At 40.3% G+C, this 27,997-nt stretch overlaps 1 protein-coding gene across 1 annotated transcript; it reads right to left on the minus strand.

The window, feature by feature from the left end:
- Nucleotides 1-3,055: 3,055 nt before the first annotated feature.
- Tti1 (Telo2 interacting protein 1) lies at nt 3,056-27,910 on the minus strand. Its single transcript, XM_080270749.1, has 13 exons — nt 27,651-27,910; nt 24,011-24,150; nt 22,432-22,609; nt 20,663-20,837; nt 19,153-19,362; nt 16,524-16,696; nt 13,653-13,942; nt 13,325-13,507; nt 11,934-12,146; nt 9,557-11,268; nt 8,384-8,455; nt 7,832-7,951; nt 3,056-3,492 (listed from the first exon to the last, which is right to left on the minus strand). Exons 1-11 carry the CDS (start codon nt 27,863-27,865, stop codon nt 8,390-8,392), a joined length of 3,555 nt encoding a protein of 1,184 aa, XP_080126875.1. The 5' UTR covers nt 27,866-27,910; the 3' UTR covers nt 3,056-3,492; nt 7,832-7,951; nt 8,384-8,389.
- Nucleotides 27,911-27,997: the final 87 nt, after the last annotated feature.

The following is a 27,997-nucleotide window of genomic DNA, read 5'->3' on the forward strand; positions in this document are numbered from 1 at the left end:
GGCAGGCAAGCAAGCAGTGTGGCAGGTAAGTACTGTATGTGGGATGCAGTCATGCAGGCAGACAGGCTGACTGCTTGTGAATATGATTATGTCAGATAAAAGTGTAATTTTGTCAGATAAAAGTTGCAATCTCTCCATCAATCAGAAGTGACTGCCGTAAGCTAACTTGCTTCACCTAAATCTTAAAAAAAAAAAAAAAAAGTCCCACATATAGCCTATACATTATTTGTGCTTCCTAGCTTGCCTTCCTCATACATGCCTGTCTGCATGCGGTGAGCCATAGAAATTGGATATATAAACTGTATCTGTAACCACAATATAAGTTGAAAAGTAATATGACAGCTCCAAATCGTGGGGCGCGCCCCTTTAGTTGGGTGGGTAACAACTCATGGTAAAAGTTTTAAGTAGCTAAAATAACCATCATATTCCTGCTAAGAACGATCTGAGGGCAGTACATACATTTACCTCTTGTTATATAACTAATGAACTGTATCAGCTTTAGGATAAATTTCATGTTTGTAAATGAATCGATCAAGACGATACGGAAATAGCCTACGAATTGTAAGTTAGGGCTCGGCTCATAACTGAAACGGGAACCTCCGTAATACCTCTTCCTTAGCGATATACTTTGCGTATTACACCTTAACATTCCTTGGCAAGCCTGTGTCGTTTATACGATTTGATATCGGTAAAGAATGCATTAATACCATATAAAAAGGTAGTGAGATGTAGTGCGTTGAATATAGGCTATCGCTAGGAAAGACGTGTTACCGTCTTCAAAAACCATTTAGAATATGGCCCACGGATTCAGCAGAGCATTCAAACATATATGGTCGTCATTGCAAAAACATGAAACTAAATCTAAACTAAATAAATAAAAGTTTTTGCGGAAACTGCAAACGAAAAAAAAAAAAAAAAGAACGGACTCAATCCTTTTCATCAGGGCATAAGTGATGAAATATACATAAAGTGAATATAAAATGCTTTTTGCCTTGTTACTAACCTCCATCTTGCTGTGTTCTACATGGAGGGAGGGACCCTGTCATAATATTTGGAAGCTACAGTCACGAATGTAAGTTTGGAAACTAACATGAGGGATATACCAATATCCACAGCCATGGAGAGAGAGAGAGAGAGAAATGAATTCCTCGAGCAAGGCCACTTGGGCCATACAGCCCCGCTATTTGACAGGAGAGCGCTACTTATACCAGCTATGCAGCTACTTGGGCAGGGCGCGAACTTTCGACCCTTCGCTCTCGAGTCAAGCGCTCTACCACTGAGCCACCCTGTCCCCGAGAGAGAGAGAGAGAGAGAGAGACAGAGACAGACAGACAGACAGACAGAATCTACAGCGTCAGTACAAAATCTTTAGACTCGCCTACACATCTGGCCAAGTACTTGAGTACTTGAGAACTCATCTCCTGGCTGCGGCTCCGTTAACACATGGTAATGTTCAATCCGCCGATCACAGAGTTTCGTTACCATTTTTGTTTTATATAACAGCCAACATATTAAACTGGTATCACGCACTTTCAACTTTTTTTTTTCTTTTTGGTTAAGGGAAATTTGTTTACGATAAATTTCTTCCTCTTGGTAACTGAGAGAGAACATAATTACTAGTTAATATGCAAAATATAAGGCCTTACCTTGGTTTCTGCCTTGTGCCATGGGAGCTGGTGAGGACGGTGGAGTGTGTTGGGGGACGGAGGATCGGAGGATTATTGCTGTGGGCTGGTAAAGGTCTGGCTGATGCTGATCTGATGACGATAACTGTGCGGCACTGTGGAGTTCTTGCACTTCTCCATTCCCTTGTCCTCCTCCGTCATTTGCACTCGTGTTGTAACTTTCATCACTATCGCGACTTCACCACACAAATTTTGGCCTTTTTCTTTGTAACTTGGCTCTCATCACTTAAGTCACGTACTGTAAACGCTCAAACATTAATTTCGTTCGCCTTTGGAAGCCCCCTAGGCGTCTCAGAAACAGAGCAAGCATGTGACGCAGAGACACACCCTCCCTGACGCCGAGGGACACCCTCCCCCCACCACGGCTATCCAAACACTGATCGCAGATCGGATCATTGCGCCTCGCGCGTCCGCGGCCGCGCGACATCATAGGGGATAGAGTGATCACTCCCACACCCGGGCGGGTCGAAGTCCAATAGCATCGGTGTTTCTTGTGATATCTTGCAAACTAAGGGTAAATGAAGTTTCAGAGAATTTCTGTGCATCCTTACATTATATGTATAAGTTATGTACATACAATTGTTTTGCGTAATCCAACACGACTGTGGGCCGAGGCAATATTGCTCTTTTTACGTCATTCTTTCCAACCTCTCTTCCCTTTTCCGTGCCCCTGGCTTTAGACTTTTAGTTGTGTGACTTTCAGAATTGGAATGGCTCTAGAGATTTCCAAACACCTTTCCCTTAGCATATCACACCTCAGTTATTTTATTATTAAGCAGCGTGGGCAACTATAACAACTGTTATGTGTATTCAAACTAATAAACTTATGCTTCATAGGTCTGCTGCCCCTCCTGGTCTGCCCTGCTTCCCAACTGAAGATGGTCTGCCCTACTGTACCCCCTGCTGAAGATGGTGGTCTGCCCTACTATACCCCCTGCTGAAGATGGTGGTTTGCCCCGCTATACCCCCTGCTGAAGATGGTGATCTACCCTACTCTAACCCTTTGCTGAAGATGGTGGTCTGCCCTACTCTACACCCTGCTGAAGATGGTGGTTTGCCCTGCTATACCCTCTGCTGAAGATGGTGATCTACCCTACTCTAACCCTCTGCTGAAGATGGCGGTCTGCCCTACTCTACACCCTGCTGAAGATGGTGGTCTGCCCTACTCTACACCCTGCTGAAGATGGTGGTCTGCCCTACTCTACACCCTGCTGAAGATGGTGGTCTGCCCTACTCTACTCCCCTGCTGAAGATGATGGTCTGCCCTACTCTACCTTCTGCCATGACGGCTTCATTTACCATATTTTTGTTGTTTGTCCTTCTGTTCTACTAAATATAAATAATAAAATGTGGAAGGATTCTGCCTTGTTTATTTATCTTTTATTTGTCATACACTTCTCCATAATCTTAAATATTACAAACAAACAAAAATATTATGCCTTGATCGTCAATCAATTGAACTTTATGTCTAGGACGTGGTTAACAACCATATATTGCACTTTTTCACTTTAGAAAAAATTTTAAAATTTAAAAATAAACTGGAAAAAGCTAAGCCTACCAAAAAAGTAATTGGGTAAAATTACAGCATTTTTGCATTATTTGCTTATTTTAATGCTAAAAAAACAGCAAAAAATGGGGATTTTGGTCCCCTAAAATATATACTAAGTCAACTACAAAGATTAAGGTGACCAGAACAGCAAAAAATGGGGATTTTGGTCCCCTAAAATATATACTAAGTCAACTACAAAGATTAAGGTGACCAGGTTCTGCGTCAAGCCTCTGGTAATCCGAAGTGTCCAAACACAAACTGAAATGAGGAAAAGGTGTTAGAAAAGAAAATCTACACAAAAAATTCCCCCATCCCTGTTACCCCCTCCCTCCTCACACACCACTGGTAGTAGAGGGGTAAGAAGGGAGAACAGGAGCGGGGAGCTATGGAATGCATAAAAATGGAAGTGTAGGGACAAACATCTGCCTACTATTTCACCGCAACTGCTTTACGTAAGAGGCAAGTCCTTTAATCTATGGGGCAAAGAAACTAAAGCCTCCATGAACAAGCTGCCAACTAGTATATTATGGGCAAATTTTTGGACTTTTGACTGGGTTGTCAGCTAGTTACTTTATAAGCAATTCTTTGCTCCTAGTATAAATCTGGGATACACAAGTAGACTGAATTGCCAGTTATTTAATTTTTCAACCATTTTTTGGACTTGGTAAAGGTATCAAGCCAGAAACAACTTGGAGTTACCAGTGACCCAATACTGTGGGTACATTTTTGGACTTAGTATAATTCTGAGATGCCAAATACATATTCTACAGATTATGTCTCCAGTCAGATAATTTATGAACAATTTTTGAAGTTTGTAAAATTTTGATATGGAAAATTAGCTTAGAATTAAGTTACTTATTTTTCAAAATACTTTTATCTTCATAAAAAATTTGATGCCGAAATACAGAACCTACATAACAACCTTGGTAGTTTTTTCGGATTATTTTTTACACATTTTAGGACTTGGTAACCTTTTTAATACAGATGTGTTAACCCTGTAACTGCCACTGGGATAAGGGACTGAAAAGGGAGGCTGTCAGAGATTGAGCAGCATGGACAGCCACCAATAGGTGACCAAGGCCAATGCATGCAAATACGTTGAAGCCTTCACAAACAATACGAAAGAATAAGCAAACAGCATTACCAAGTTACTCATGAGACCTTACTAAATATCATCTTAGGTTTGAATAGCTAGTTACAATTACATATGGTTGACATAAGAAGAAGATATAAGTGTATGGGGAAGGATGTCGGTAAGGTGTGTGAATATGTGGGTAGGGTGTGTGGAAATGTTACAGGGTGGGTTGTGTGGAGGTGCAGGTAGGGTATGTGGAGGTGTGGGTATGTATGTGACAGTATGGTTGGGGTGTGTGGTGTTGGTAGGGTATATGGAGGTGGACAGGGTGTGTGGTGTCAGAAAGGCAAGTAGGGGTGTGGGCTGGGCACAGAGGGAGGGGTAGAAACTGAAGTAAGGTATGGGTAAAGAAGAAAGGGATGGGCTGGGTGTGGAGAATAAGATGGGGTGGGTCAGCTTAGGGAAAGCTAGATTACTGTAGAGAAAGGTTGGGTTCGGCAAGGGTAAGGCTGGTTTGGGTTTGGTCACGTCAAGTAGGGTTGGGATGACAGGTTACATTAGGATGGGTTAGATTAGGTTAGTCTAGGTTACGTTTGGGTAGGCTGGGTTTACGTGGACTATGTTAGGTTAGGTTTGGGTGGGCAAGGATGGATTAGGGTAGGTTGGGTTTTGAAGGGTAAGGCAGGTGTGTCCACACGATATTCAGTCATAAATTATCAAGCTCCTTGTGGAATAAAACGGGAAGGCAGGCAATATTTTGACATCAACTGAATTTTCATATATCAATACAGTGAAGAATTACGTTGCCCCATGAGGAGCGTAGCAGCCTCGGGTTAGGCAAGTTGTTCTGACATTTAAGATGAGAGTAACCAGCCTCACTCATACCTGAGTGGCAGTACGTGAGCAGTAAACCCCAACCATTTGTTGGATATAAACCTTCACCAGCTCAATCCGACTGGAGCTCCGTACTTACCCATCAAACCACCAGGTGCCATTATTATTATTATTATTATTATTATTATTATTATTACTGTTGCTGTTATTATTATTATTATCATTATTATTATTATTATGATTTTTATTAATAATATTATTATTATTATGATTATTATTATTAATATTATTATTACATTATTATAACTGTTAATATTATTACTATTACATTATTATTACTATTATTATTATTATTCTATCCGTCCATCATCCAATCCTACATTGCCCCATGAGGATCATAGGAGCCCGGGGCTAGGCAGTTGGTCCCGACATTTAAGATGAGAGTGACCAGCCTCACTCATCCCTGAGTGGCATTGCATGAGCAATCAACTCCAACCACCCCTTGGATATAAACCTTCACCGGCTCAATCCGACTGGAGCGCAATAATTACCCACTACACCACCAGGTGCCAAAATTTGGTTATATGGTTACCACCCAGCATAGTAAATGGTTTCCTGGTGTACAGGAAACCATTTGGCTTGTCACTCAGTGTAGAGTCACCCACAGGCAGAAGGATGAGGAAAGAATGAAGGACAGAAAGACAGAAGAGGATAGAAGGAAAGAAGGATGGAGGAGAGGAAAGGGCAGACACCCGACAGGAGCACTACATTGAGTGAGTGGATGGTGAGTGCCCCCACCTACCACAAAGCATTATTATTATTATTCCTCACCCTGCCCTTGGGTGGCAAAGGAGGTCTGGATGATGATGATGATGATGATGATGATGATGATTATTATTATTACTGCTTTTAAATTAAACTAATGGATCTCATGTGTGTAGTTAATTCCACATTGCCTTATAATATTTACAACAATAAATAATGCATACATAAACACAAACAATAAACAACACATATATAAAAAGGCCCAAGTCAAAATCTGAACTGCCTGCATTAAAATAAATAAATTAAAAAAAATAAAAAATTCTTGCCCTTTGCTCAACTCACACACACAAAAAATCAGGTTAATTGTTGTATAGCCTTGAAAACAGAGTTCTTATACTCTGCATAAACATCCAGAACTGTACAAATCAGGATATATTAAATTTATTTTGAGTCAGCTGAGCTCAGAGCAATATGACGTGCTATTGAACTGTAAGCTGAGTCTGAATACCTTCTGCCTTCCCTTGCATCACCCTCACTTAGATTTTCCTCCCTCTTTCTATCCAACCTTAATTTTTCCTTCTTGTCTTTACTCTTTCTTTTCCTCTATCTCCTGTCTTCCCTTGTATTATCCTCACTCAGCTTTTTTCTTTCCTTTTCTATTCAACCTCAATGATTCCTCTTCCTTTACCTCTCCCTTTCCCTCCCTTGCCCCTCTCTCTACTTCCCATCTTCTTTCATATATTTCTCCTTCTCATCCAAGTCACTCGTCCTCTCACTGTCTCCTCCCTACCTCATTCATCATCATCTATCTCTGCTTCTTCTACTTTACCGTTTCCTCCTTGTTTCCCTCCATCCCTCATCTCTAACTCTCCCTCCCTTCCACCCTCTCCTCCCTCTCTCACATAGTCTGTTCTCTACTATGTCCTTCCCTCCCTTCTCCATCTTTTTCCCTGACTCTTCTCTCTTTCTCCCACACTTTTTCTTAGCTTCACTCTTCCCTCTTGTTTTGGTCTCCCTCATCTTTCCCTCCATTTCCTACCTTTCTCCATCCCAGTCCTCTCTCTCTCTCTCTCTCTCAACAATATTAAACTTTTCTGATTTTCTTATTATACCAGATTTTCTGCAGTACCTATCTGCCAATCTACATATCTATCTATTAATTTATCTACAGTAGCTAGCTAAGTATCTATCCATCTATCAATAAATGTATCTATCTAACTATCTCTTCCAGATTCTCCTTGCAGTTGAACAGCACACCATCTTATTCACTAAATGATATTACTCATGTCCGTTGAGCTTATCAGAAGCCTACACATGAGGGTGCTGTGCACGCTGGGTTGAGCAGCTGAAGTGTACACCTGGAGTAGAGATGTGCTGATACCAAGATGTTGGCCGATACCGATACCCACTTTTCAGCCGATACTGATACTAACAAATGGCCGATACTTTGCCAATACCGATATCGATAATTTTTTATTTTGATTTTATTTTGATTTATTTGATGCCAGTAACATGAGTGTTGTTAATGCAGGAACGATATAGTAATCAATATATAATATTAATACAGGTATATGATAATGTTACATCATACATGTAATTATAACGTAATATGATATAATATCATAACCATCTGTTTATCAGTGTCATGAAACATGAGTGTCTTGAATCACATAATAAACCAGAAAAGTATCGGAGTATCGGCCATATTCTTACCTTGCCAATACCGATACCGATCCGACAAAAAAAAAGGCCGATACTGCCGATACTGATACTATCGGCACACCCCTAACCAGGAGACAAACCTCCTCACATTTCCCTGCACCTCACTGTGGGAAGGACCGTGGTCAAACCCTGGTGAGGCGCTGTCTACCACAAAGGGGTACTGGATCCCTATACACTGTATGTGTCTATTTTTCTGCTCACCTGTATATATGTACAAATCATGAGGGGCTGTCAGGTCTCTGAAGCTCCCACACATTGTCTCTCCTTTGGTTCTCAGTATGAAGATGATTGTGAACTCTCTTGCCTGGCTTACACGAACACCTGGGGAGTAAAACAAAGCATCATCATCATCAGGCACTGAACATTAGCACCCAACTTTTAACTATCATCTACAGCCATGAAGAACAGTTTGCCAACAATTCTCTGGTGGCAATGTGTCTTACCCTTCATAGCTATTTCTCATTCCTCCCTAGACAACATAAAGTATTTTCTTTTTCTTACTCATTCTTGCATATTTCACACTACTATCACATAAAAAAAGTTCATGTAACACCTTGTACTGCCACAGAAGGTACAGAAGTGTTGGTCAAATCTGGTTTATGGCTGTACCTTAGAATGGCTTGTGCATGGATCAATTATGGTAAGTAATATTTACAGCTTAGTGTACATCACATTATTACTGCATCCACTTTGATTACAGGAATTAACAAGGAGAAACTGGAGGCTCAAAGCAAATACTTTAGCATTACTCACCTAATGCTAGCACAGATGACGGTATAAATCAATGACTTCCTTTGGCATTTTTCTGAGACCGGAGCAGGGCATCTGTAAGGGGAAAAAAAAAAAAAAAAAAAAAAAAATTACTTACTGGTTCTATCTTTTATGGGGTCAAGGACATAAAACTTCACACATTAATTTCTTCTGAGCAGGAACATCACTTTTATTTGAGTGTTGTTGCAACCACATGACCATTACATTTAGAACAACTTCGTACTGACAGGAGTCAATGAAGGTTATACCTAACCTCTTCAATTCAAACACTCTCCAAAACAATAAAATCATCAAGTGTCAGCATGAGTAAAATAAAAAAAAATACATCACAGTACTGAAGTACTTAAAGTATTCAATCTAACTATTCATACACATCTTTACTACCTCATCAGGACTGTAGGAGCCAAGGGCTAGACTACTGAATCAAGACATTTACAGTGAAAAAAAAAAAAAAGGAATGCATGAGTTCTTAGTAATAATACCCATTTTGTCAACTCACAAGTTAAGAAAGGGACATAACCTTGCCATCAGCACCTCCATAAATACAGTATCTATTCCATGTTTCAACTTACATCTTTATTCATTCTTTAGCTCCCTCTGCTTCTATACACTTTCCATATCCTCCTATCATCTTGGTTTTCCATGTATCCTTCCATCCTCAAACTTCCTCACATATGAACTGCTCCAAAGATGGGCTAGCCAGACTAAGTGTTTGTCCACAAAACAGCATCAACCCCTGCACTTTAATGAGGAACTTTTTAAATTCTTGCAACCTTCAACTGATTTTATTCAGCCTACGAGACTATTCCAACTGGAGTTGTTTAAGGCAATCTTCAATAACTCTTTCACTACTACAGATCATATATACCATAGCTAGGTTGAAAAAATGAAAAGAATGTCATTGAACTGAAAGAGTTAAATTCATAGCACCAAATTTCTTTGCGCAACATCAAATAAAAAATATACTGTACTCACACCACACTGCTCCCATCACATACTATTAATATTCAGCACACTCTTGACTTTCCATCCAATTAGGTACTTGGATATGGTACTTCTACTTTCATCCCTTAGTTTCCCATAATGTGCAGCTACTGTACATACTGTACAGTATACTGACAAGTCAAAAGGCTTGTAGCGCACAGTAATACTAACCCTGACAGAAGGCAGGTCGGGTGAAGGTGGTCCGATAGTTCCTGGTGCAAGGATAGGTGTGAGGGTCAGCCAAACAAGGTGAGGGTGCCTGTGTGTCAACATTTTCAGCAGGTTCTGAGCAGCAAGACATAACTGAGTTGGCTGACCAGTATGACAGTACTCTGCTGCAACATCCACAACCTCTCCCACCTGAATGGGTTTTAAGGCCAAGCATTCCACTATGAGTGGTAACTTAGTCAGGATCCGGAGCTGTGTACGGTAGACTGGAGTGTAGTAGTAACCACTTCTTCTGTCCTTGCCCTGGCTTACCACTCCCTGGGACCTCAGAAAAGCTATGAGTAGTGGTAAGAACTCTTGGAGGCAACGCCGGCGGAGAAACTCCCCACTAGTTACCAACATTGTTGCCACCACTTCAACAACCCTCATAACCACTGCAAAATCTTTCTCCTTCAGCCGTAGCATCATAGGTTTCCAGAGTTTGTGGAATACTGGAAGCCTCTGGTTCTCCCACCCTGCCAACACATTACAGCCTCCAAGTACCACCTCCAGCAGTAAAACTTGACTCTTACGTTCATTCACATACAAAAGGTGGCTACAACGTTCCATTACTTCCACCACAAGCTCTATGTGACGTGGTATTGGTTTCTTCTCTTCTTCAGAATTGTCTCCAGTATCATCTGATTCTTCATTCTTCCTCTCTGCAGATTCCTTGACAAGATTCTGAAAGGTTTCTGCACCACTACCATCACACTCATTTTCATCAACATTATTATTTTCTTCTAAATTGTGTTTAATTCTTTCATGATGTTCATGGTGACTCAACAAGAATTTGGCAACTGGTCCAAGGTCATTAGTGATTTGTTGGTGTTCCTGAGTAACCGTTACACTCCCGTGAACCTCATTTATTTTCTCCCTACTCCGACTACATTCAGTGTCAGGCATTTTTTTTGCACTGCTACAGTCCTGAGATGATGCTTTAAGACTGTTCTGATCACCATCACCATCAGCCTTTGTCAGAGCGGCTTCATGCCTGGCTGCTGCATTTACATAAACTAGAAGGACTCTGATAAGTGGGATGGCAGATGTTGTGCGGTGGGTGTCAAGAGTAGCCAGAACCTCAGCAACCAGTTCCTCTGTGAAGGCCAACACATCACGCTGGGCATGGTGGAGGCACACCTGCAGCACGAGGTGGGCAGAGGGGTACTGAGACAGATGCTTCAGACGGACGGAAAGTGGATACCAAAAATACGGTACACTTCCCTGGATCAGCTTTCCAATACTATCATAGCCACACGCTACTGCCACCTCCCTCAGTGTGTTGGTGGCAGCAGTAGCTACCATTAAGTTGGCCTCACCTGCCTTCTCCATCACAGGGTAAAGCACAGTGCTCAAGACATCCTGAAATTTCATACCCAAAAGATAAGCACAGGCTCCAACCACATCCAAGGCACACCACACCTGCATGACATTACTCCTACATGCTGAAACACTCTCCCCCTCAGGGCTGTTTATGGCCTTTAAGGATGACACAGTGTGGCTGGCAAGTAAAGGGTTACATGCAGTTTCGGATGATGTCGTATCAATTGCATGTGTGATGTACAGTGATGCATCAAACATTTTGGGATCCAACACAGACTCCAAAATGCTCCTCACAACAGACTCCCTCTCATTTCCCATCTGGTTACTTTCCTCCTCCTTTTTTACATCTATTCCTGCAAAAGAATGGCTTATTAGTAATCATAAAGTAGTACAGTACAACACAGTTCCAATGAAGCAGTGTACTATAGTTTGTTCACTTTAACCTGGCCCAGATTTCTTTTTTCAGCTTATTATACAGAGCTAAGAGGGAGAACAACATAATAAATGCTATGACTCTACAACTTTTCCATAGTAGCAACCAGTACCTCTTTGTGATAGGCACTATATTCTTATTTTAATCTACCAATACAACTCAGTTTTAAAAAATTGAGAAATGTCAATTTTAGGTAAACAAAGTATGGTAGAACACTTAAATATCTGTACAGATCTTGAATAAACTGTGAGTAGCTACCCATAAAATAACCGGCTCACTTGAGTTAGAGTAAATTTAAATGGTCAGTCAACTACCAGTACTAACTGTATATAACAATATAAGGAACCAGCAAAACATGGCATAATAATTACGGTATATTTCTACACACAAACAGGACATACTAAACAAAAATTAGCATAAGAAACAAAAACAAAAAAAATCCATCATCCAATCTTGTACTGCCCCATCAGAATCATAGGGACCTGGGGCTAGAAAGACATAGTTAGTAGCCATCCTCTTGATCTCTACACCCCAAAGAAAATAAGTTAGAATTACTACACCAATGAAAACAAATGTCAACTGTACCTCGCAGAATCAGTGAGAGGATGAAGAGTGTTTCCTTGCGTGTGTGAGAAGTTTGGATTAGTAACTGGAGGCAAAGATTCGCAACTGTTACCAGGTTACCATACTGAGCCACCAGCTGACATATCCTTCCTGCTTCGGTCACTATCACTGGGTTACCAAAGTATTTAAAGCTCCTCTTTGGAAGATGTGTCATACTTGCTTCTCCGGTGACATCTGAAATAGAAGAACACTGATTAAAATTTTGCATAGTCTGATCTATGTGATATCTGATTCTTAGAGAGTTGGTGACAAAAATGCTCCATATGAACAATGCCTTTTTCATTCCATCACTAATTTTTTCCTGGTGTCTAATACCAATTAACAAATCCTAGCCGCAGCATTAACTGCCGTTTCACAGATTTATGTAAGTGGCCATCCCTTCTCTACTCACAGCTCTTGCCTCTGAATACATCTACATACAGTAACCCCTAATGAACCTCAAATCTGTTACATGCAGGTAAGAGTATCAGTAAAATATCACAGATTTTCTAGTACAATCTATTCCTCTCTTGGCATGGCTACTGCTTGGATCAGCTCAGATTCTGATCACAGATACCATTATGTAACTCTGGGTAGATACGTACAAACACTTTTTTCTGTTTATTAAGTCCAGCTTGGTTTTCAGAGTCCCAGTACTTTCACCAATAAAAACACCCTGTCAAAAAAACAATAAGATATGTCTTATTCACATCATTACACTTCAATAAGTAGGTAAGGGCACCCATAACCTTTCACTTGATATAGTCGTCTATCTATCTATATATTACCAGATGCCTTAATCCCGTAAGGGGTGGCCACAAACAAATCACCTCCATATTGCCCTGTCCCCTGTCATTTTATTGCCCTGCTCCCAGCTCACATCCCCCTCTCTCATATAGTCGTAAGTACTGTGTATATTAGGCCACACAGTGACAATCCAAATTGTTTCCTGTATAAATTACTGTAAAAGAAAACTATTTAATATTCTTACATGGTTAACTTAAAACCAATCCCTACAAGTAGGAGAGAAAATATTGCAAATATTGTCCTTGTATTGCCTGCACACTTCACATGCAAAATGGAAGAGCAAGATGGGAATTACAGAAATCCTGCACCATCTATATCTGCCTGCCAAACACCCAGAAAGCCTAACATATCTTCTGTTTTCCAAGGAACCAGAAACAGAATGATTTTTCTACATTACCTAAGACAATGGTCCTCTCTTTCAGGTGGGGGTGAGAGGTGTCCTTCCTATAACACTACCTGGCATTAATGGACAAAATGTGAAAGGTGTCCTTCTTCCCACATTCCCTATATCAATGGTCCTCTCCTGCAGAATATGTGGGTGGAAGGTGCTTTTCCTACAAAATTACCAAAATCAATAGTCCTCTCCTCCAGAAGGTGTGGGTGACAGGTGTCGAGAGTGAGGAGGCAGGACATTGCATGCAGGAGGCGGTGTGAGTGGGAATGGGTGGTCAACACCTGCTGCAACCTGCATCCCAACAGATCCATGCAACCACTTAAGGAACGCAATTTTGCCAGTGTCGTTGCATCATCTGGAAGGAGGTTGTTGGTGTTAAAAGGACAAGCTAAGATCAGTTATCATCACTGTCTTATCATCGTCATCAACATTATTCATACTTGGTAATGCAATTCGCCTGCTCACATACACTGCAAAAGAGTTAAAATTTTTTTAATTACCTTGCTGCATGCAAATCCTGGGGAGCTGAGTGGCCAGACAGAAAATCCTTTCCTCCAGGATCTCCACAAATCCCCGTCCAGTCTGGGGGTGTTGAAAAGGCTCATTGTACTGCCCAGTATTTTGTGGAGTCCTCTGCTCTTGCTTAGAGTTTAAAGGTGTATATGAATTATCCAATGCAGAACCAATTGACTGTAGAGCCTCCCGGGCAGCTGATCTAACTTCTTCCATATCATCATCCCTCAGACCTGTTAGTACCTCTACTGCTACCACCATACTTTCACTCAGTGATCTGTGGACACCAATTTGACAAAATCAATGACGACAATTATTTAACCATCAAGTTCCATCCATATAATCAATATACTCCATACAAGCCAAACACTCTGCACAGCAGCACCCTCTGTCACCACCCAAGACTCAAGAAAGGTCAGTGTGAAACTTATGTAAAAATATGAGCATTCCATATGACAGAGGCCACTATTTTTTCAACAGGAGGAAAATTACTTTGACCAATTAGAGGCAATTCTTTGATGATGTGAATCTACAGACAAGTTGGCTGGCACAGAGAATAGCCCTTTAATGGAAACCTGGGAAACTACACACATTCCACCTTACATGTAGTAAGACTTAAACACACATATGAAGAATATAAATAGTTTCATATAAAAGTTCAAAATTATTCATAATGCAACTTTTCACATAAAGTACTGGAAGGAAAGTAGGAGAACTGACACTGTGCATGTCATTATCACTGCTGTGTGGTAAAAAGATCCCACTTTCCTGATAATGAGGTAGGTGTGGGGAAAAAAAAAAAAAAATCAGTTATCAGAAAATGCACCTGCCTCAACACATTGCATAATCTGTGCTAGTGCATTATGTCTTTTTTTTTTTTTTTTTTTTTTTTTTACCCAGATTCATAAATGCCATAATAACTTGCTGTCCTTCTCACATGCTCTGTGTACCATCTGTCTATGAGCAAATACATGATCCATCTTTCCAGAAAACACCTGATTCATCACTCACCAAACAGAAAACACATCATTCATCACTTACTAGATGGAAAACACCTTATTCATCACTCACCAAACAGAAAACACCTTATTCATCACTCACCAGATAGAAAATATTCATCACTCACCAGATATTCTGAAGCCTGTTTATAACAATAGCAACTATAATGACTGGTCTGTTGTTTCTCAAAAGTGCCATTCTGCAAGACAATTCACTAGTGCTCAAAACCTAAAAGAAAAAAAATAACAGAACTATCAATTATTAGTACTGCCTTTTTAATGTTCAATTTTTGCAATCAAGTCTACAGTAAATTAGAACTTTTGTAAGTACAGTACAGTACAATCCACTGCTACTTATAAAGCTGGTTTACAAATTTCCCCAAATTAACAGTGATGGTTATATGAAACAAAATGTGGTTTTTGGAACATACCTTGGCCCAACAACAAAAACTACAGTAGTAGTACCATACTCGTGGCGCACGACTCTGAGGTTGTCATTATCGTACCCTGGCAACCTACCATTAAAAAGCGCGTCCGATTTCGTATCATATTATACACGAATCATATTATTATGCACAAATAAATTATACACGAATATTATTATACATAAATCACTTGCATCTCATGTTATACACGAAATGGGATGCACTTTTGAATGGTAGGTTGCCAGGGTATGATAACGACAACCTCAGAGTCGTGCACCGCGACTATAGCAGTACAGTGGCCTTGCGTCCAACACGTGTTTCTTTAGTACTATCTATCTATCTATTGCCAGACGCCTCAATCCCGTTTGGGGTGGCCACAAACAAATCGCCTCCAAGTCGCCCTGTCCCCCGCCATTTCACTCCCCTGCTCCCAACTCACACCCCCCTCTCTCATATACCTCTCCACCCCATCCCTCCATCTCATCCTCGGCCTCCCCCTCCCTCTTCCCCCCTCCACCTCACTCACATACACTCTCTTCGTCAGTCTTTCACCCTCCATCCTCTCCACATGGCCAAACCACCTCAGTGTGTTCCTCATAACGCTTCCTATCACATCCACATCCACACCACCACGCTCCTTTATATCCTCATTCGTCAGCCTGTCTCTCCACATGACTCCACAGGCTCCTCTTAAATAACTCATTTCCACTGCTCTCACTCTTGACTTGTGTCCAAGACAAGTACTACTTGTCTTTAATGTGATAGACACTAAAAATTTTGAGAGAGAGAGAGAGAGAGATTTGTACAAAACATTCATGTTAGTACAGTTTGCTTCCACAGATGTAGGTGAAACCTGGGGAGTTTTTGAGGAGGTCCATTATTCTGTGAAGTTGAGAGGAGCCAATGAGAACATGCACTGGCTGGGAGAAGTGACATCGCTTGGTGTCAGCCTCTTGTGTTCCCCAGTGTGCTAACACCATAATACCGTGCTGGACAGCACCACTGTGAATATTTTTTGTGTGCTACCTGCCCTTATTCATCACATCAAATTGCAATTCTGTGAGCTTGACTATCATTGTTTACAACACTCAAGAGCTTTCTGTGCCTTAAATTAGAGTCTTGTTTGATCTAAATAATTTTAACCATAATCATTTGTATATTTTGGAATTGGTCCATTATGGCGGTGATGTCTGATTTAATTACTGTACTGGACACAAGACCACTGAAGTTGTAACCCCAAGCTCATCTGAATGTGAACCCAAGGAACTGCAGGACAAAGCTAATCTTCCTCAGTCCACCATCCTCCTTTTGGGGGATAGGAAGGAGACTGAGACACTTGTATAACTGGACAACTCCATTGCCAAGTCATATCAGTGCCATCACATGATGGTGTCCCTCTCCAACATTAAAAACTTATTAAACAGCAACAACCTACTGTGAGCAATGAGTGATGAGGTTGCATGCCCAGTGAACCATACTGAGTCTCACCCGCCAATGCGAGTGAGTCACTAGGCAGCTTAGAGACTCCACCAACTGGTGCAGCCTCTGGGAAGTCCATTTCACCCACTCTGCTGTTATCTCCACCTTTATCAATGACTCGGCACACTTCTGTAACAGCAATGTACTAATTTTTGTGCATTATCCACTCACACTCCTGCAACCATTACAGACTAAATAGCAGACTTTTTGAAAAAAAAACACACACAAAAAAACAAGAAACTTAACAGAGTACAGACATTAAACAATGTTCAGTAATAATGCACACAGCAAATGTACTGTACATAAACAAAAGCATAAAGTAATAAAAGAGAAATGCACTGTACATTACAGTAAACTCTTGTGGAACATCGTCTTGCAGGCGCCAATATCTGTCACAGCAAATGGGGATGTATTTTTATAATTCCAAGGGAATCCTCAACATCAATATTCACACCATTTGTCGTGAGTCCCATGACCAAAACAATTCAGCACCATCAGTCCTGCCACCTAACCAATGCCATGAGTCTCATCACCAAAACACTGCTTTTGATGTAGCCAAATCTGGCAAGTTTCTTTCTATAGTAATTTGTTACTAATACTGTATGTCCTTAGCTTTTATTTTCTCCTCAAGCTCAGCATTAAATACACCTACTGTATGTATATCCCTCCTCCTCAATTCATTTCATGCTCTTTTTTTTCTCCAAGTATCTGATCCCAAAACGGATGACAACGTGTTGGTTCCCCTCCCCTCCCCTCTCCCAGTGCCACCACCCAGTGCTCCCTCTCCAGTACTGTAACGCTAAGTGACAGCTGTGCTTACGATGGAGTTAATTGCATTTTTCGTCATCCCTGTCCTTCTGTATGTTGTTCTGGCCTCATGCCTTCAGCTGGCATGTCACAGTGGCACCTCCACTTACCAAGTACCTCTGAAAGGTTCTATCTCTTGAAAAGAAGTGGGAGATTATTGGAAAATTGGACGAGGGATGGACAGTCAGTTGGGCGGCTGAGTTTTTTGGTGTCCCTTGTAAGACCCTGCAGGACATCACAAAGATATGAGAACAATCTTACAGTATGGGACTGAATATGGGCAGACATCCCGATGTCTTATATGCAAAATGATGGCCAGACCCAAGCACCAGGATTTAGACCAGATAGTGTTGATGTGGTACTGCCAGCAAAGAAGCAGTGGTGTTATGATACATGAGGTGGAGCTCAATGATGCGAGAGTGAAGTCTGCTGGCCATAACTGCCACCAACCAGAAGGGATTTACTGTACCAAGAAATTCTCCTATTCCGCTGTCTTCTGTTTCATTTCTGTCACTCATGCCTCAACTATCTCTCTCTCTCTATCCTCATGCTTGGTTAGGTATGCCTATCCTCCTTCTGTCTGCCTTGCTAATCTGTCTCGCCCTGCCTAATGCTGCCTCCAGGTGTTAGGTGTACAGTGGGTGCACAGTTCACAGTACAGTACAATACAATGACAATCAAGCTTACTACAGTATTTCATGGGTGTTTTTCTATGAACAGTTATACAGTACAGTTATAAGGTGTTATAGGGGGTCAGACACCCTTTGGAGGGGTTTAGGGAGAGTATTGGGTAAATTTCTGTCCATATGTCAGCCTCTGGCACCCCTCTGGCTGCTATACACCAGATAATTGAAGAGTTTACTGTAATCCAATACTTTTTTTAAGATGCTAATAATTTTATTAAAGAACTACATACTAAAGGAACATCATTAATCTCTGGTGAAATCTACTAATTAACAATAATTCCTTACTTACGGATAATACACACAATCAATATAAAACATAAATCTTACATACCTTTACATTTCAGAAGGCCAAGCATAATTAATCTGTTTATCCTCAATCACTCTACTTCTTTTATAGAATAAACCACTTTAGTGTGTAGTATGAGCTGTAAACCAAACCTAATTAATGCAGTAACATACATGAAAATTTTAGTATACTTCAATGACCACTTAAAAAAAGGGAAATACAGCTGTACCTCTCATTATGCAGACCCCGCTTGCATATATTCCACTCACACGATATCCATAAGCAGTGCCAAAATTCTGCATGGTGCTTCAAATTACTGTACCTTCAAACTACCCATGCAGTGACATGCAGGCTGGCATCTTGAGTTCTGTCAAGAATATGAGAGGCCATGTCAGGTATATAAGGGATCTGAAGGTATCATCTATGACAACTGTACAGGGGTTGGGGTCACTGCCTTATGTCTGCTTTACCTCTATACAGAAGACTATGCCCTTTGGAGGCAAATTAAAAGTCTAGCTGAAGCCACAGAGGGATTTTAGTTGGCAAACTGGAGTCTATCACGGTGAGAAATTCCAACTTTTTTATTCCTTTAAGCCTTTTAAAAGTCACTGCCTAATGTCTGCCTTACCTGTATACAGCAGGCTATGTTCTTAGGTAGCATAACTGTTGTCTAGTTGGGGTCACAGAGGATTTCTGAATCCAGATTTAGAAAATTCAGAATGACATTTAGTCACTTCAATGCTGAAATTTAGCATAAGTTCTCCTACATCAACACAAAAATGCATACAGTGATAAGATAACCACACCTTTTCTTTATGAGGCTCTGGCAATACAAACTTGCTTTTCCCTGCCCTTTTGGTATCAGTCTCTCTCTGGTCTGTCTTGTCTTTAGGCACGGGCAGCTTGGTACGAAGGTTCCTGAGGGTATCACTCTCACCATAACCATCCACTTTCTTGGATAAATATGCATCTCTCATTACCATCACAAGCAGGTGGTTCCATACATCAACAGCAGTCTGCAAGTTGCATAGAAATTTGCTTTACATACAGAATGTAAGAAAAGAAAGCCAGTGTTAATAATTAGTACAGTATATTCTCCCACAGTGTGAATCATCCCAGTTTTTTAACTAAAGTAAGAGAAGTTCTTTAAAGATATCAAACACATTATAATAAAAATCAACTGCAAAATCAACAGTAGTTACTCAAATACATCATAACATGAGCTAATAAAAGAAGATATAAGTCTTCCAGTGATCAGTACGTTTATCCAGGAAGCAACTGTTTCACAAATACGACACCAACCTTAAGATAAAATCAAGTGCAGTTCCATTAAAACTAAAAACTGTACTGCCAAAAATGAACTTACAACCTTTGCTATTGAGCAATCACAAGTAGTAAGGGACTTCACTCAGCTATCTCTGTCAGGCTTTTCAGCGTTATTCCAGAGAAAAAAAGATTCAACAGCACACACAAAATGCATGAAACACTAAGATACAGCTACAATGAGACCATAAAATAACACAATCACTCATCAGCTCCTTCAGTGCAATGATGTCTTTTGTGTGGTCATCTTTCTACCACACAAATTTGTTTAGCTTTGGGGAGACTTCATACTAGAAAAGCTAGATACAGCCTTCAATACATGTTTCACTAAAGATGGTCTCCTAAACTGAACAAAATCATCTGGAGGTAACACGAATAAACTAATACAGGATGTCAATGTATTTAAAGAGTTAAGAAAGAAATGCCATTGTAAACACTTTCAATCTTATAATTCATTTTAATTTTTGCTAATTCCAAGAGATTTTATTTAACTTAGCAGTGACAATGCAAACAGAAGGGGTTAGATAATGTATCTTACTGTGACTCCAGACCGTCTAGTCAAGAAGACCCACTGATCACAGGTAGGTAACTGCTTCTGTGGGGTCGTCCTACAGGTAAAGTACAATAAAAACAACAGGTAGGGATCTGGCACCCTCTTGTGGAAGACAATGCCTCACCAGGGTTGGAACAGGGTCCTTCCCACAGCAAAGTACAAGACAGTATGAAGAAGACTGGCTCCCAGGTGGACTTTGCAGCTGTCCCACCCAGGGTGTACAGCACCACCATGTGTAGGCTGCTCATCAGAACTGGGGGTTAGATGTATATTTAATTTGTCCTTCACTATTAAATGTCTGTACCAAGTTGACTATAATCATCTGTTAGTATCAAAAATACAATTAAGAATACCAGTACATCATAAGAGTGTGGGGCTGAAATGAGATGCCTGCACCTCCATTATTTGTACAAGAAGGGAAACCTGCAAAATGGACTCACCGCAGTTACTTTGTGGTTCTGTGTGTCCCAACTCGTGGCCACCTTAACGAGTACTGTGGACACCCCAGGCAGGAAGTTTGTGAAAGCGGTTGAGAGAAGATGCTGATCAGAAGGGGTCATGTGAGGGTATGTCCTGTGCTGACCTAGGACCCCCAGGGTCACTAATGCCTGCATCCTGCCACAAACACAACAACACACTAGAGCCATTTGCCTTAAACTAACAGCAAATCAATATATTTCCCATTACCATATCCCAGAATGTTTCTGCTGTTGCTACCCTCGGTTCATCTGGATGTGAAGTGGACTACAAGATAAAACTAATCTTTCTGGGTAGTCCACTATCCTCCTTTCAGGGGGTAAGGAGGGAGTTCAGGGATGTTAGTATAACCATGCAAGGGAGATGCCCAATTGCAATGGTGCATCACGTGAAGGCATCCTTCTTCAGCACCTTACTGACTGTGGATGCTCTTATATTTTCATCTGATTAAAAGGAGTTTACACCTAACTAAAGAAAAAAAAGACTATCTACACTCAGGAAGAGAGGACCATGAGTATGTATATTAAAAGTTACAATAAGCATCCAATTAAAATTTCCACTCAGTCCTTCCAATCACTCCATGTCTGCTTACCAACTGTTACTGTCAGTTCTCCACACATATATATATATATATATATATATATATATATGTAAATACCAGACAGCATAAGCAACATTGGGTCTGGTTAGTACTTGGATGGGTGACCGCCTGGGAACACCAGATGCTGTTGGCATAACGTTCTCCCTACGTGTGTGGGGTTGGTGGAGGATTAGTGCCCCTCCCTGTAAAACAATTAACTCTAAGCCCTTGGCCACCCTGTTTGGGATACATGGCATCTGGCAATGAATGAATGAATGAAATGCATGTGCCTGAAAAGGACTGGCAGCTCTACTATACACAATCAAGCTGTTCCATGGATCCTGAAGGGAAACTGATCCATAGGGCTGAGGAATACCACCCTCTGTTCCTGGAGAAGTCAACTGCCTCCACCCAGTGTTTCATTACATAATAAGTGCATGTGGTTGTATTTGTAACCATTAGTGCCTGTACAGGCCATCTTGCAAACCTTGACAGGACGTAAATGAGCCCCCTTCCCTCCCCACAAGCATGCAATGCACACACACACACACACACACACACACACACACACACACACACACACACACACACACACACACACACCTTCTTATCCCATGAAAAATGCATTTCTATCCAGTAAGAATACTTTCAGGGATGTCTCAGATTTAAAAAATGTATACGACACAGATGGTACTTTATTGACTGGCTTCAGCAAGTGGGTAAACCAACACAAATAAAATGTTTTCAACTATCCAGTGGACATATTTCACAGCATCCACATAAATCTATCTGGTAATGGATAACTTAAGATTTGAGGGAAAAAGGAAAAAGAAAAGAAAATGAAAAGAAATTTAAATACTCAGCTAAAGACTTCCAGAAAACTGCTACATGAACTACCCTAATAAAAAATTGGGGATTTTTAAATAAATGATAGTAACTTCATACTCCCCTACTGTATAATCTCTACCTACTTGAAAACAAAGTCACAGCAAAGTCACCTCTTTTCAGTTTGGAATAGTACTCTTAATAAATGACAAGTAATACAACAGATATAATGCTATGTAGCTACACTATGCCTAGTCATTCTGAGCAGAATTAATGTACCCCAAATGAGGAAGAACAATAGGATAATTCAGAAGGCAGAACACTCACTTGATGGCTGTACTCTTCTCCTGTGTAACTAAAACCAAGATAACGTGAACTGCATGGCCTAACTGAAGTCTGAAGGCTTCCCCATACATCTCTTTCAGCACCTCTGCCTCACATTTGTCCACCAAGCTTCCCACCGCTCCCAACACTCCACTCTTGCATTCCTCACTTGTTTCACGTACTGAAAACAACGACCACTGTTTGCATTAATGTTTCTTGCAAAGAGGAAACAGCATGGGCTGTAACACCAAGAAGGAAAAACATGACATGCAGAGAAAGGACTCAGTTATGGCTTCCTCAACACTACCATACAATGGACACAATGAATGTCTCAAATAGTCCAAACCTGAGGTCAACATTTTTTGGGAGCCAACAAATAAACTAAATATTTCTCCACTAGTTAGCAGGTGTGTCAAGGACTTGGCAAACATTAAAAAAAAAAAAAAAATCATTGGCCTTATTACACCTGAAGCTCCTTATAATAAATGCAACCCCTAAACAATTAGCTCAATTTACAATACTCTAATGTTTGATGAAATCCAACACTTCCAGGAATAATTAGCAATATATCAACACTGTGTTTCAGAATGGCACTGTGTGGTAAAATCTTCTCTTGTCATATTATTACTCAGCAATCCTTTTATCAGTAACCTAAAAAATTTCACCTATACAAACTTGATCACAATCCAGACAAACACCGTACATCCCTGCCCTCTATTCAACTTGTTTACAAGTTTTCTCTCCATAATCCCAACAGTGATTGTTCAGAACTGGTGTTCTAGCAACGTGCATATACTGAAAACCATCATCTAAAATTGCTGTGTTAAGCTGGTGTCATACTGGGCGGGAAATGGCTAATATGTTAGCCATTTTTGTAAGCAAAATGACCAACAGCCAGAGGGCTTCAGTCTGTTAGGAGGCTTGTAGCTGCACTGAGTAATCATGTGAGCTAAATATTAAATTTTCAACAGTTTTTTACTGTGAATAAAATATTCTATTAGAGCAAGAGGTGAGTAAAATTCAAAATGGCTTGCAAAACACATTAGCCACTTCTGCCCAGTGTGAACCCAGCTTTAAGTAACATGAACCTCCCATTTAAGTTACGGTGGTGTTTACTGTTTGTAGGTTGATGAACACATAGCCTACTGCTTTCTTCAAAAATCTGAGAAGAAGTAAGGAGGTTATCTAATATCTGTGACAATCTGAATATTCAGTCATCTTCATCTTTCAAAAACTCAGAAAAAATTTTTCCAGAGCCTAAAGGTAAAAACTTACAGGATAAATCTGTTTTGTTCTCTTGTCAGTAGGTTTTATATACCGGTACTGTATATAAAATAAAACGCCTGTTGGTTTTCTTGTTACATGTCAGTCTTAAAGTACTGTATAATACAGTAGTACTTTCAAAAGTGGTGACAGGCCAGACATTGAAAAAAAAAAAACATCAGGTACTGGTATTTCTGTTGGATACTCAAACCAAAGCCCTGTGACTATAAAGACTGCTCTACTACAGTATGTTATAAAAGCTTCCAAATAAACTTTGTACAGTACGGTACATCACACAGTAAGATAAACAAAACCTCACTTTTGCTGGCTTCTGTGTGGTGAGTAATGAGGAGGAGCAGTTGTATAAACACCTCCTCGAAGAACTTGAAGTCTTGAACAGATGAGCATTCCAACACAACCTTAAACAACTTTACAGCTTCTTCTTCTATACTCCGACCACTGAAGAAAGAAATACTCACTGTTAGTACAATTATTAATAAATACCCAGCAATTTCCAAACAAGAACTACAGTATCTAAAGGGTTGCTATTGTGGCCCCAAGCTCATCTAAATATGAACCTGGTGGACTGGGGGATGAAGTCGTCCTTTTCCCACAGTCCACCAGCCTCCTTGTGAGGGAAGGGGAGAGAGATAATGGACATTTATATAATACAGCTCCAGCACGAGTGCACCCATGGGGGGGGGGCCACTGGGCCCGGGCCCCACCCTTAGCTCTCTGGGGCCTTTATAAATTTACAGTATATATACAGTATTTCAATAACAGCAAAACATGAAAAACTGGCAAATGGACTCCCCTCTTAGAAAATTCCTGGGTGCATCTCTATGCTCCAGTAAACAAACTGCTCAGTAAAGTATTCCAATGAGAGGCCACCTATTGCTGCTAGTTTGTATATAGTAACTTACTTTGGTGGCAACAGTATTCACCCGCACAAATGAATATCGTACTGTAGTTTCTGTGTTCTAATGTCTACATACCTGACTTGAAAACAAAGGTTCTGCAGGAAAACAAAAATGCCACCATTTGTTATCATGTCATTTAGCCTATATGGCTCCAACATGCTTGCATGTGTCAGCCTTGTCACACATACACACACACACACACACACACACACACACACACACACACACACAGTAAATGTAGCTACCTGACCTGACCAAACTTGCCTTAACCTGAACCAACAAGTCTACTTTGATTTAACTTGGCCTTGGAGGTGCCAGCCATGAAGGACCACAGCGGCCTCCTCGATGTACAGTAGCTATTGATGTACGGGTAAGTGATGCACTAAGGAGCTCAGTCATAGGGAAGGAGGCTCTGAAACTACAAATATTCATTTGGACAAGAAAAATGCCACTGCAGGATGCACTAAAACATGTTAAAGGCTTTATGGCTTACAAGAAAGAAAAAAAAAGTATCAGCCAGTGTGTCAGCTAGGACACCTACTTCAAAATATTGGTAAATTTGTACAGTACGTTAGTTCAACCACGGAATATATGGTGCAATAACTACCATATTTTTTTCATACTTTTCACTGTACTCTGAATAATTTTTACCTTTATTTCTCTCAGAAATCACTTATTTTTGCAAAACCTCACTCCCCTCCATCACAACCATCATCTAAAAAATTTCAAGTCTTCCCTCACAATATTTGGTCAAAACATGTACAATAGATACCTAATTTAACCTAATCTAGATGTAACCTGGCTGTTCACTGATCCTAGCCATTTTAGTACAAATTAAAATTCACCTGTAAACACTATAGAGTTGTGACTGGTTGAGACATGACCACCACATGCTATAATTACCATAAGTTAGTTGAACCTCCTAGCATTACCAATATTTTTTGTTTGTGAAAGATGTACAGGAGCTACGTGGTATTATTCTTGATTCTGCCCATAATCAATTCAGTTGTTTAGGGGGTTATCTAAAGTTAGAGCTCATCTGTGCAAATACCTTTTCTTCTGTAACAATTACATTGTAAATCAATAATGATGGCGATATAATATATTTTAATCTAGACTGTTGGTGGCCAGGATGAGTCACATGATTTGCACTAGCCAACCAACGACTAAGTCGTTGCAGGCTTGGCAACTGTTTTGCTATGGTCTCTGTGACTTTGTGCTCTTCTATTGCTTTTTTTTTTCTCTCTCTCTCTAGGGAATGTGAGGCCAATAATTAAGATGAGCTTGGAATCTGATTCGGTTGTCAATGGCTAGCTCAGGATCTTAGACAGGGTAGGTTAATTCCTAAAATGGCTGTTAATTCACTTATTCAGAGGGGAGAGCATATTTAAAACTCGCAATTTCTAGTAAAATATGAGTGAAACACATTTAAATACGAGAAAACCCATAAATTTATCGTCGTCAAGTATGGGCCGAAACGAGATGTTACCAAGTACAGGTACCGTACGCTAAACTGTACAGGAGAAAAGTTCCTTAACATGATTATAATCCCTCAATTACATACGGTACCCTAAGATTCCATGGTTATAAAAAAGCCAAATATATCAAAATGGTAAATTAATTAATGTCAGTTTTTAAACATGCCTATTTTCCAGATATTTTTAAAATCACACCAATAATAATATACCGGGTAGCTGGTACCATACTGTATTTAATTTAACCTGACCTAAAACTGCCACCTCTCTACCCTGAATACTGAGCTGTAACAGAATATGATGCTAGCCATAAAAAGTCCTACAGAAAGGATGTAAAGCCATAGCAGTCTTTTTCTGCCACTGAGCTACGTAAAATATGCGGTAAAAGGATAAAAATTTGGGCAAAACTTGGAGTAAAAACACAGCTTTCTTAATCTTTACTATAAATATAAAATTATACCAAAGAACATAATTTTGTCTCAAAACTAGGTATTCTATTAACTGCAAGATTACTCCCCAACAACAAATCTATCTAACTATCTATTGTGAGATGCCATAATCCCATAAGGGGTGGCCATTTGACTTTGAGTTATATGTTTTACGGGGAAGGGCACTCACCCTCCACCAACCTACTTTCTGACACGCAGGGAGCACGTATGATTTGGTTATATGGTTACCACCCTGCGTTGCAAATGGTTTCTTGGCTTACAGGACACCATTTAGCTTGTCACTCAATGTAAAGCCACCTGTAAAGGAAAGAAAAACAATAAGAAGTGACAGGAAAGATGGGAAAAATAGGAAGAGAGGAGGGCAAGCACAAAAAAAGAATGATAAAGGCTACGGAAGAAGTAGGCAGCACTATGTCAAGTGAGTGGATGATGGTCGCCACCACCTACCACCACAACAAAAATATTGCTAAAGAAAAAAACAAAATAAAATAAAAGTCCCCCCTGCACCATTAGCTGCTTAGGCTGATATTTTTATGCCATTTTTAAAGAAACTTACAATAATAGTACTCATTTATCATCGAAAGCAAGGATAATATCTAGCAGAAGCCACAACTGGAATTGAAGTAGGTTTAAGTGCTTCCTGTTTACATCTCATCATTTGCTAACGTTTTAAGTGCTTCCTGTTTACGTCTCATCATTTGCTAACGTTTTAAGTGCTTTCTGTTTACGTCTCATCATTTGCTAACATTTTAAGTGCTTTCTGTTTACGTCTCATCATTTGCTAACATTTTAAGTGCTTCCTGTTTACATATCATTTGCTAACGTTTTCAAGTGCTTTCTGTTTACATCTCATCATTTGCTAACACTTTCCTTCCATGACACTCCAGTAACAAAATGACCCCTGGTGCTATTAATGACCCCTGGGGTTCTTAATGACCTCCAGGGTGGATGAATGACCTCAAAAGGGGAAGAAGTTAATATGCTCGTCAGCAAATGTCAGCAAATGGCGAAATATAAACGGAAAAAATTCAGACTACTTGAATTTCAATTGTGGCTACAGGTAAATATTTTCCAAAATCAACTATGGCTTAACTTGATTACATATGACCACTTACCACGTTTCCCGAGTTCTGAGGGTAACAATAACAGGGACGAGCAGATATTCCTTCAGGTCATTGATGCAACTGGTCCATCCATCACCCTCACTTTCTTCCTTAGCCACCAAATTTTCCACCTTTTCCCTCAAAGCCTTCAAACTCTCCGCACTCCTCTCTTTTGCAGCACGAACACTTGCACTCTGTAACACTGCGAAGGCTTCTCTGGGATCCATGTGGCTTTATGTACAATTCTCCCGCCTACACCGCCATTCCACTAACAGGCCTCCATTATTTGTCAACACTGATCAGCTGATGGACGCGCCATCTTTAAATACTTTACGGTAAATGGCTTCTTCCATTTAAAT

Source organism: Coenobita brevimanus, chromosome 43 (genome assembly GCF_032717465.1).
Source record: "Coenobita brevimanus isolate Jiangsu-jjx chromosome 43, ASM3271746v2, whole genome shotgun sequence".
Classification (NCBI taxonomy): domain Eukaryota; kingdom Metazoa; phylum Arthropoda; class Malacostraca; order Decapoda; family Coenobitidae; genus Coenobita; species Coenobita brevimanus.

Excerpts from the sequence above, each read along its gene's own strand:
- Tti1 (XM_080270749.1), bottom strand. The coding sequence starts at position 27,865 with ATGGATCCCAGAGAAGCCTTCGCAGTGTTACAGAGTGCAAGTGTTCGT. Across the intron at positions 13,943-16,523 it reads CTCATCACTCATTGCTCACA|ATCACTGAGTGAAAGTATGG; the intron begins GTAGGTTGTTGC and ends TGGTGTCCACAG. Across the intron at positions 8,456-9,556 it reads CCGACCTGCCTTCTGTCAGG|ATGCCCTGCTCCGGTCTCAG; the intron begins GTTAGTATTACT and ends TTCCCCTTACAG.